At 42.1% G+C, this 12,176-nt stretch overlaps 1 protein-coding gene across 1 annotated transcript in view; it reads right to left on the bottom strand.

Moving 5' to 3' along the window:
* ADAMTS15 (ADAM metallopeptidase with thrombospondin type 1 motif 15) overlaps positions 1–10,646 on the bottom strand; it is a 45,780-nt gene extending 35,134 nt beyond the window's left edge. Inside the window, exon 1 of the mRNA XM_075280103.1 lies at positions 9,531–10,646. Coding sequence (XP_075136204.1) covers positions 9,531–10,493 — 963 coding nt within the window. The 5' untranslated portion in view covers positions 10,494–10,646. The remainder of the gene's footprint in view (positions 1–9,530) is intronic.
* Between the last annotated feature and the right edge of the window lie 1,530 nt (positions 10,647–12,176).

Genomic DNA, 12,176 nt, shown 5'->3' with positions numbered 1-12,176 from the left:
AGGCACCTGGATGAGCATGAACAGGGTTAGAATATAAATTTCCCTTTTTAGCTCCTAATTGGATCAGAGAGGCCTGAAGACTGCAGAAGCTTCACAACTTGGAATGGTAACCTTAAAGCAACAGCAGCTAAACTGAGATTCCTAAAAGATACCTATAGTTAATGTGGTCAGTGTTTTAAGATTTTGCCTTGTATCTCAGTGCAGAAAACACAATAAATATGAGCTTCACCTCCAAGATAAGTGACACCTATTTAGAGTTCCTTGGTGCTCTACTTTCTGTAAGTGAAAAAGGTGAAAATCAGTGACAGAGTTTGCCAGATGAACAGACCCTAACTTTACACCACTTGGTACATTGTTGAAAATTTAGGCCACACCCACTTCCTACAAAATCACGCACCTTTTTTGCAGAAGATGGAAAAGTATCTAAAATGTGTCTAAAAGGACATTATTGTGACGCACAGCATGATATAATTTTTTTTAGTGCAACTACACCAGGAGTATGGCACATTATATTGATTAACAGAAACCTTATAGACACTGCAGCGGTAACCATGGGTGGCTGCACATATAGAAAACCATATCGGATGTCTGTACAAGATGCCCATATAGAATATTACTGTACATTGCTGAGAAAGACAACTCAGGAGTTGTGTTTGAGGCTGAAGCCGCACGTAATAGGGGAAAACCTCCATTTTTTGCTGCAGATCTTACTGTGTTATTTGAGTCACATTGAATTTAACAGAAGGGAAAATTGATTTCTATTTCTCATTCATTTTGCAGCTACAGTTCTCCTTCGGTGAAATAAAAAGGCAGCTTTTTCTGTGATGTGGCCCCATGTTGCAAAAAACAAGGCCCCACGTGGCGTCCCAGAGCAAAAAAGCACTGTGGGAAAAACCGCAAGGGCAATGCAGCAATACATCACGATTCTTCCCGCAACGCTTTAGACAGAAAGTTTGCAGACGTTTCAATCTTACCTATTGGAAAACCGAAGGTGTTTCCGTAGGTACAATTGATATGTTGTAATTTCCAAAACCATGCCAGTTTTGGAAAGCACCGTGTATCCGCAGCACATTTTTTTCACTAGAATCCCATCCACTTTGCACTGACTATAAAATGCCACGATTTTTTCTGCAGTGTTTACGCCAAGTGGGTCTTCGGCCTTAGGGTAAGGCCCCACATTGCGTAAACGCTGCCTTTTTTGTATCAGATTTTGTTGCGTTTTTTTGAGCCAAAGCTAAGAGTGGATTGAGCAGAAGGGAGAAGTATAAGTACTTTATACAATATATATCTCCCATTCCTCTTGTAGCCATTCTTGTCTTTGGCTCAAAACAATGCAACAAAATCTGCAATAAAAAAAGCTGTGTTTCCGCAACATGGGGCCGTGGCCTTAAGGTGATTTTATATAGGTAGATTGCAGCTGGTGAACCCATTCTCAGGACAACAATATCACATCCTGCACTACAAAGTTAACTCAAGTTCAGTGTTTGGGGGAGGCTCATAGTCCCGAACTTGCACATTCCTGCACAATCTCATCTTCTTTCCCACATAAAATGGAACATGACAATAACTTGTTATTCTAAGGGGAGATGTACAGATGTCTGACCCTGAGAGAAGTTTCCGAGGCGTGGCCAAAGTCAGTTCAGTGGACCATTATCAACGCCATACAGGAATAAAAGGACACTGGTGAAGATAAACCTGTCACAGCACTTACTGACACTAGTTAGATGCTAGGCTAACGCTAGCATTAATCTGTCCGTTGTTTTGGTTTGTTGGAGGACCAAAACAAGGGGAAGGGGGACTGCTACAACAGTGGTCACATACCGAGCCCGACAGATCCCATTAACTATAATGAGATCCATTGTGTGTCTACTCTTTTAACACCTTAAGAATATGGCCCAATTTTTCAAAATTGACAAGTGTCACTTTATATGATGCTAACTTTAAGATGCTTTACCTTATCCAAGTGATTTTGAGATCAATTTTTCATGACACATTGTACTTCCAAGTAAGTGGAAACCATTGACCTCCCTAATAAGTTACTAAATATTATCTACTACATCTGTTCTTTTTGTTGGCATCATCTTTTAATTGTCCTTTAATTTATTTTGGATGTTAGAAGGCTTATGAAGCTTATAGCAGCAGTTTTCCAAGAAAATTTCCCAAACCCATTTGTTAGGGATCACTTCATTTTCAAAACTGCACCCCTCAAATCATTTAAAACAGCATATGGGAGGGTTTTTTTTTAACCCTTTAAACATTTCAAGGGAATTAAAATAATATGAAGTTGAAATTTAGATTTTGGTGGAATAGTTTTCAGGTGTCTTGCCTCATTTGCAGAGACCCTAAAGTACAAGTACAGTGGAAACTCTCCAAAAGTGACTCTATGTTGGAAACTACGCCACAGTTTATCAAGGGGTATAATGTGAATTTGACCCAAGCTGAGATGGTTTCCAAAAAGAAATGTGTAGTGGAGGATGCAAAATGAAAACTGAATTTTTTCTAGACATATAATATATTAGTGCCCAATATGTCAAGCCCAGCTTGTGACACTGTGAAAGGGCGGCTGTTCCGTTATTATTTTCTGCTTCCTGATTTTGGAAATACCTTACATTTGGCCTTAATCTTTTGCATAGAAATACAACAGGGATCAGAAGTGAAAGAGCACCAATTCTGGACATTTAGGCTGGGGCTCCATGGGTCAGAAATCACGGCGTTTTACAGTAAGTGCAAAGTGGCTAGGATTCCAGCGAATCCCATGCCCACTTTGCAGTAAAAGCTGTGGTGCAAACGCCGCGATTTCCAAAACAGGCGCAGTTTTAGAATTTGCAGCATGTCAATTATATCTATGGAAATGCTGGTGGTTTCCCCCAGTGATATAATTGTAATAGAAAAGGGGGCAGGGGAAATTAAGTTATGGGGTATTGGAGGGTCCACTTTCAAAAAGTTTACACAGAGCCCCCCAATAAATTAAAATGGCCCTGCCCACTGATGTTACACACGGGTGTCAGCTGTTTCTTACCTGCTCCTGATGACACCCACTTAATGAGTGACAATACCATGATGTAACAGTAAATCATGGTGTGTTAAGGCAGACATCTCCGGGACATACTACTTCATGGTGTGGGAAAAAGTTAAACGTAGACAAGCAAATAAAAAAGTCGGACTTGCAGGCCTGTTTCATTTTATGATTTTGGACGTACAAATTCAGAAACCAGTGCAGATGTGAATGTAGCCTGAGGCATGGACACATCTCCATAACTGCTTAGTAAGATACTAACATGCAGGGGACAAATGGTCTTTCCTATCAGACTCTGTGCTGACACTAAACAAGCAAAAACATTCCAGTCATAAGCCTTTCCGAACTGTGAAGGCAGCTCTGGAATATAATATAATAGATAGGTAATATTATGTATGTACACAGTGACTCCACCAGAAGAATAGTGAATGCAGCTTCAGGTAGTGATACAGAATATGTAATGTAATGTATGTGGACATTGACCATACCAGTGTATGCAATTCTGGAGTAGAATACAAGCTGTATCTCAGGATCAGTACAGGATAAGTAATGTAATGTAAGTAGACAATGGGAGAGATTTATGGAGTTGCCAGTCTTCATATCTCCTGCATCCAGGAGAAAGCGCCTCATTTATGATAAGGATCAGGCCTCCTCATAAATTAGACACACTAGCTCCAGGGCTCTGTGCCTGCACTCATATCTGGAGTTTATTTAAGGCTTCATTTACGCCAGTAACCGAGAGTAAATGATGACAAATCTGAGATGTGCCCCGCCCGCAACACTAAAAAAAAGTTGGAACTTTTTCATGAAAACACTCCCATAAAAGGTTAATAAATGTCCCCCAATACTTCCGCCAGCAGAACAATGAAAGCAGCTCTTGGGCAACTCAGGACCAGTACAGGGTAACTAATGTAATGTATGTAAAGTGTGACTTCACCAAAGGAACAGAGAGAGAGCAGCTCTGGAGTTTAATACAACCAGCAAGGCCTCATTCCCATCTGCGTTGGTATTCCATCCAGGGGAGTTCGCATGAGGACCCCCCGAACGGAATACCATACGCAACTGCAAACGGTGTTCAATGAAAGCAAATGGACCCCATAGACTATAATGAGGTCCGTGTGCTTGCCACCAGATCTCTGCAGGGATCATGCGGACAGGAAAGTAGTTCACAATCTACTTTCCTGCCAGCATGGTTCATACGGGCAGCGCGTGGCCAGCAGACGGACCCCATTATAGTCTATTGGGTCCGTGTTCTTTCACTGCACACCGCTTGCAGTTCCGTTCGGTGTTCCGTTCGGAGGGGGTCCTCATGCAGACTACCAGAACGGAATACCGAACGCAGATGTGAATGAGGGGTCACATAGGATCAGTAAATGTAATGTAGCCTTAGCTTACATTACACCATTAGCCTTGGAGTATGACTGCAGAGGGATTGTCGCTAAAGATGAGCCTTTTCCCGTTCTGGGCATTCATCCTGTGTTTCTTTTGTAACAATAGTTTTTGCCATATATTATGTGGTTGACTGATGTAAATAATGATGCAGCCTGACCTCTACAGTCATACAAGGGTTGCAAGGTTCACTATGTTAACAATTTTCCTAGGCCTTTTGGGAGTGCAGTCTCTGAGCACTGGTGTGACCCGTTGCCGTTTCTTGTCTGTGTGAAGTGGCCATAGCGTAATCTGGTTTCATATGTGGGCCCCCACATCACCACTATCTAGAAATACCTGTCCTGCTCAAAATATAATGGCCCCCACTTAGTATAATGTCCCTTAGTGGCCCTTACACAATATAATGCCTCCTTAGTGGCCCCATAAAATATAATGCCTCTCAGTGGCTCAGTAACCTCCCAAAAGAGGGATAGAATGCGCTGTGCGCTGCAGCAAATTTAGCAACACCCACTTCTACTTTGGCTCTGTCTAGTCATTTATTTTTGTGCCCCACACAGTATAACACCCCTAAAGTCATCCTAACACGGTGTGTCCCCACATTGTATTGTCCCTACCAATTGCCCTCACAGCTCCCAGTACAGAGACAAGATGAATGGTGAAGCAAAGAATGAATGGCTCCCTTCTTCATCATTGTCTTTATCAGCATCCTGATGACGCAGATAAGTTGAAGTTGGGGCAGCTCAGACTCACTGTCCGGAACAGCGAAACAGCAAATGCAAAACTGTATCAAGGGGGCCTATAGGGCCAATGGTACGCTTGAAGCGACCCTGTAAGTGCCATATTTATCATCCACCATAAATCAGACACATTTTCTCCAAAGTTTACACTTTCTAACTATTAGTAAATGTAGGCCATTGTCTCAACTACTCTCCCACATAAAGTTGTTACACTCAGACATTAGCTGAACAGCTGTCTTCCTGCATACAGGACATACAGTAACTGAGGAGTTGGCGAAGATTTCTAAGATAGAAGCAATAATCCAATACATTCATCACATTGAAGGAACTGGAGCAGGTTATGATGACTTGAGGCTGACTGGTTACTATCTGCAGAATGTTTATGTTCTCCACCACATCATAAGCAGACACAGAGCAAAGCAGCGTAAGCTACTTCCATCTATTAATGATCCTTGGTGTATGGGAATCTCAGGCAAGCAGACGGTCTGGAAAATAAGCGGCTGTCTGTAAAGGGAATGTATAGGAAGAGAGGAAATGAACTGACTTGTCATTATTCCTCAGTGCGAGGATTTTTCTGGACAGGAGGGCAAACAAGGACAAGAGAAGAGAAAGGTAATGAGAACTGTGCAGCGTGAACTTTATGAACCCCAGGAAAGCCTCAGACTGTAAACTGGGAAACATCTCATCCAGTGGGAGGCAGGGGATGGGGCTGCAGGCGAGAACTCTCGGATTTAATAAACTATTTGCTGCTGGACAAGACCAGATGTGAGAATCCTTCAGAAACAATACTACTTTTTAATGAAAAATCCATTACAAATGTTATGATTTTCTGGTACTTGAGCTTTTTACAGCTGTTCTGAAAAATAACCCTGCAATTACTGCTCTTCCAAAAGAACACAATTCGTTTCAGCATTTAGGTTTCGACAGTGCCCTTCCCCCCACTCCAGCAGCCATAGACATTGCAGGTGACACTACATAAGTTTTGTTCATAACATGCCAATTTCCTTGTTTCAGTCTTCCGTCACAATTTCATATCCATTTCATCCTGAGCCACCTTGTTTATGAATAGAATTCTAGAACTACACTGAAGCCTGATACACAAGTAAAAGAGTAGGAATAAAAAATTGGGTGTAATGTACCTTGTGTAATACTACAGATGTACTAATGGGCTGTACATAGCTGGGTACTACACAAGAGGAAGACTATGGGCTATAATACAGGGAATGTTTCTATTTATGAGTTTCTGGATTGGTAGGTACTACTTGGGGCTCCAGTATTACGCTATAAGTCTACACTGAACTTTCTAATGATCTAATGACAAGGAGACATCCTCTATGCCTGGAGGAGAGAAAGTTTCATCAGCAACATAGAAGGGGATTCTTCACAGTAAGAACAGCGAGGCTGTGGAACTCTCTGCCCCAGGAAGTGGTGATGGCGGATTCATTGAGCAAGTTCAAAGAGGGCCTGGATGCCTTTCTCAAAGAGAACAATATTACGGGTTATGGTCTCTAGATTATAAGGACACGTTGATCCAGGGTTTTTATACTGACTGCCAGATTGGAGTCAGGAAGGGATTTTTTCCCCTGAAATTGGGCAATTGGCATAATCCTCATGGGTTGTTTTTTTTTTTTGCCTTCCTCTGGATCAACACTCTGGAGGATTGTAGGATTATAGGTTGGACTTGATCGACTCATGTTTTCTCCAAGCTCATCTACTATGTAACTATGTAACTGGACTCCAGGATCCTGTTACTAAAGTGTTGTAAAGTTGTCCGTCTCTGCATGCTTGTCTAGATAACAGCAGTCTAGAGATGACCGCTCTGAAGTTATTAAAATAAATGTCCTCCTGTGTCTCCCCCATATAAGCCTGCTAAATAAAGTGTCAGCTTCTATGTCAGGGAAATCATATCTGTGTCCATGTCCAACTCTGACCTACCTGTCGGTGATTCTTCCTTCAGGAAATTTCACCACAGTAAGCTCTTATCTAGGTTCTCATGAGGAGATTATACATTGTACAGCCAGGGCCGCAGTAGTCAGGACTGGCCAAGATAAACAATTCACTATCTCCACAATGGAAACTTTCTCCAAAGTTCCCAGCAAAGGACAGCAATGTGTAACTGGCCCTATAAAGCTGCAAAGGGATACAAGATAATTCACATGATATGAATGATAACCGCAACTGATATATCTACAGGGACTGAACCTACTTTGTACCACTATGGAAGTCACTGACCCACATTTACTAATAGTTGGCCTAAATTTAGGTAGTAGGACAATACACCAAATTATCACAATATCTCAAACTGTATAATAAATCTGGCACATAGTCCACAAGTCCAAACACAATGATAAACCTGCTGCACTATATCTGTCTCTAGGCTTTGTTGAGGTAGTTTATCTGACAAGTGTGTTTTTCCATGTATGTGTATATGTCACCGGCAGCAAATAGTCACATGACTATGTGACACACTTCCCACACCTGTATACTCCACACTATCCTTAACTCGAAACCAGGGCCACTTAAGCTTAGGGTAAAAGGTGTACCAGCACTGTTTTCCCCTGTCAGTGGTTCTCTGCCAGTGTTGCCATCCTGTGGATGCAAATACAATGAAAACTACCCCAGCATTCACTCTTATATGTGGCTGTTTTAACTATTTTCTTTCAGGAAAATGGTGGCACAAAGGAGATAAAAGTAGATAAACCAGAAATGCTTCTTCCTCTCCTCTGCACTCTGGTTACTTGTGAAGAACCTGTACATATCTGGTCACATGACCAAATGAGTGCAGGTCCTGAAGCCAGAGAACGGATCATTGAAGAGAACGTGAGCTGTTTAGTAAGTGTTTTGTTGGGGCTCTGAGACACATATTCTGCGGTCTGTAAGTATTGAATAGGGTATTGTCTGAGACTGAAGATTGATTGTTTTCCCCAATTCAAATGTAATGAATAACAAAAGGATATATCCCTGTTTACACAGGGTGATGTCCCCCAGATAATATTGCTTCTTTTAGGGTGTATTTACATGCTTTGGATTTCCCATCAGTTTCTGAATACACTAACAAGTTAATGCAAGGGAAACACCAGTGGCCCAGGCTGCGGCAGGCATGGTGGTATATATTTTTGCCATAAATAGGGAAATTATCTGGAAAATCTGGGTTATATGGATTCCTGTGAATGCTTGTTCCTGATATGCATTTCACTTGTATGCTAAAGGCCATTAAATTGGAAAAATCTGATATACTGGCAAAGTAGAAATAAGCTATGCATGGCTGCAATTAAAAACTGCATGCAGTTATTAAGAAAAGAAAAAAAATCACTGTGTAAACACTGCATTACTCTTTTTAATCTCAGTCTCACTTGATCACTTTACACACATGTCCAATAGAAGACTTATGCTAGGTTCACACTATGTGTTCTTCTCTCCTTTATTCGGGGATGCATGGGGACCTGAAAGAAGGAGAGCCCTCCCACTAAAAAAGTGGTTGCCCGAGGACTCCATAAACTATAATGGGGTCCGGCAGATGTCCTGCAGGTTTCCAATGATCCATGCAGGACTTTTCGACCACCAATTTTAGACAGAATCTGTGGCAGAGACTCCGATGCAGATGTGAACCTAGTCTTAGAAATGGTATGAAAAGTCATAGTAACATTCAAGGTATCCTATACATTTCTTTATGAGCAAAGGGAGTTTTGAGTGCATCCTATTATACTGCAGTATTGATCCAGAGGGAACAACCATTAAAAGCACAAGGTAGTTGACAATTATCCTCCAGCTAAGTAGAAAACATCTAATCCCTCCATATATAATAGTTAGGGTTCACTCACCTGCTCCGCTAATCTTTTGTGTTTGAATCCCGCACCACCTGGCAATGACAGCATTCGTTTGAAGGTAATACCCAAGTGTTATTGGCACACCCATGTAGTCATTGGTCACTGAGTGCAGCAGGGGATTCGACTACATGAGGTTGTCGGAATGTGTAGCTATTAATTTCATTGATGAATGACTCATCTCCAGTATACATATTAAACTAATTTAACTCACTATCATTCAGCTTTGTTATAACACCTTTTACACATATTGATATTTGTAAAATTTTGACATGAATTCTTAGAACAGTTAAAAATGAAGCTTTGACAAGTAAGTTGTACAACAGGTGAATTTGAAGTTGCCAGAATAAAACTCTGGGGGTTGATCAGAATTGTTCCCACTTATACATAGAGGAAACACTCATAATTCTCTTTTATATTCTTTGAATGGGCTGCGTATTGGAGCCTCACTTTTACTGTGGTATGTAGTGCAGTGTCATTTTTGAGACTGAGAATTACTGCAAAAGCCCAAACTTCTACTAACTGAAAACAATGCATCAACAGGCACTTATTGTGAATGCTCACCTGCTTGGTGAAGAGGATGGCTGTGTCCCAGTACTCAGGGTGCTTGTCACTCACTTTGTTCCATTTCCTCTGCCAGGCACAGAAGCTCCTCAGGGTCATGGCTGCATTGGTGGTTACTTTTGGACCCTTCCCATCATCGGTCAAAACCATGAACTTTACCACTGCAATGTTGATGGGGTTCTGGATGCTAGGGTGGCGGTATAACCGGGCTGCTGTGGCCATTAAGGTTAGTAGATAGTGCTGTAGGTCATCTCCATGGAACTTGAGCATTGACTCATCAGCCACAATTAATGTTTCTACGTATCTAGTGATAGAGGCAAAGCGTCTAGAGCGGTGACCACCCCTGGTCCTTGTACCATTGCCATGTCTTTTGTGGTGCTTAGAACCCTTGTATCTCTGCAGAGCATGCATAATGCCATGGTTCAAAGCAGAGCTGACCCCACACCTTGATGTGGTATCTGATGACTGAAAAAGTGCTTTCCTTTTCTGCAGAAGGTGCAGCCCCTGCTGACTATTTGACAACTGGTCCAAAGTGCTGTTCTTTAAAGGGGTGATAAAATACTCCACCCCTCTGTAGCCAAAAGCCCCCCGAAGTCCTCCACAGAGACTCAGTGCTGCAAAGGAATCCCGGTCAGAATTGACATCTCCAGAGTAAAAACAATGTCTGACACTTGGTGATGGTTTGGGGAGAACGCCAGGGTAATGCATGGAAAAAGCCGGTGCAATAAACTGAGAATCAGGGCTCAAATTCAGATAGAAATCCTCTTGGAAAGCAGATATCTGGAAAATTACTCCTGTGTCTTTAGTCAGTTCACTGCTGTCCTTGAAATACTGCCTTCCATTAATATCAGGATCCAGCCTTTTAGGGGTAACAAGAACCCCATCCAGAGAGGTGCAAAAAGTAGTGCTTAGAGAAAGCAAAACCAGAGCAAGTAGCGAGGTGACAGCCAGATGTGTGTGCATGGTGACTGTGACTCATTCACTAGGAGCCCAAAAACTGGAAGTAATCTACTTGCCGGGGAAAAAGCAGATCAGGAATCCATGGACCCAGAGCTGCAAAAACCCAGTGAAAATAAAAGAACTGTAAGTAAAGTTCAGCCAGCGTTGCCTATGCACTTGGTGGTGCAGCCTGCCCTTTGTCCCCTGCCTCTCTTTGCTGAGCTACCTGTCAGCTCACATGCAGCATCAACCTCTTGGACGGCTTTATATACATCCCTGTCCCATGCACACTTTTTTTCTTTTCTGGGAGGTGCTGTAAAGACTCATTGGACTTGCCTTCACTCATTATAACACACATATACTCTGCCTCCCTCTCTTCATAGCCGGCAGGGTTTAAAGAGCCAGCAAACTACATCATCTGTTAAGGAGCAGCTGTTCTCTCCCTCCCTCTCCATGCAAATATGTTCTTGCACTGGCAGAATTTTGAGGCTTTTTCCTCCTCTGCAACTATTAGACCTGACACTGAAGTTAGAGATTTGCAGGACATTTCCCAGCAATGGAATCTGCATTGTGTAAGAGGATGATTGCCGGATGTCCCCCTGGGGTATGTGATAGCTGAGCCAGTGTCATGTCCTTTCTCCCAGTCACTGTCTTCCTGAAGATAGTTCGTCAGAAGTGAGCAGCACTTTTTATAGTTCTGCTAAGTTGCTTTTTTAAGATGTAATACAAGGCTGGTTGTAAAACCAAAGTGTCTAGCGCTGAAGTGTGACTCATTATTATTATATGTTCCGGCGCCCTGACACCATTGTGTCTTATCACCAGTATTATAGTGAAAGGAGAGAAGACTCCTCCCGCAGTTCAGCCCATTTGAGCAATGGCAGAAATATTTAATTCCTTATGCAGAGGTGAAAATGCAATAGAAATATTTGTGGCTGCATTATTGTACTATGTGATAGTTATGTATTCAGAATATGGTGCCTTAAAGAGGACCTTTCACGGATTTCGGCACAGGCAGTTCTATATACTGCTGGAAAGCTGACAATGCACTGGATTCAGCGCACTGTCGGCTTTCCCGATCTGTGCCCCAGGTAAAGAGCTATCGGTCCCGGTACCGTAGCTCATTACAGTCAGAAGGGCATTCCTGACAGTCAGAAAAATGACCCCCCAATGTGTGTTGCCATGCACCTGCATCCTCAAGAGTTATGGGGGCAATGCGCGATGGGCATTGTTTTGTCTTTTTAAACAGTAACTGATCTTTGTGCGCTATATTATTTGGACATGGCAGTGCTATCCATATATAAAATCCATACTGGGCGATTAGACGTTTTGAGTTCTTTAGGGAGACGTCTCTGTGACCAGTGCTTGCAATGTTACATTTGGTTTATTTACACACAAATGTAGCAGCCATTTTATTTTATCTAACAAAAGTTACATTTTAATACATATCACAATGTAAAAAAATCACAAAAAAGCAGCATACTTACTTCCATTTACCCTGGAGGTACACCCGCCTTATTTCTCTGCTGACGCGCTCTTCTGTTCATTCCTCCTGTTCCTTCAGAATGGCAATCCGGGTCTGACAAAGGTCCAGAGTGTGGACCGAAAAACGTTTAATCCTTTTTAATGGATTGCAAACTCTACAAATAAAAAGAAATTATTTTTGCACAACAAATTTGAGTGCATGAAATATACCAGTGTAACTATTGG

The sequence above is a fragment of the Leptodactylus fuscus genome, chromosome 6 (genome assembly GCF_031893055.1).
Source record: "Leptodactylus fuscus isolate aLepFus1 chromosome 6, aLepFus1.hap2, whole genome shotgun sequence".
Lineage (NCBI taxonomy): Eukaryota > Metazoa > Chordata > Amphibia > Anura > Leptodactylidae > Leptodactylus > Leptodactylus fuscus.
This window is presented reverse-complemented; position numbering and strand designations above follow the sequence as displayed.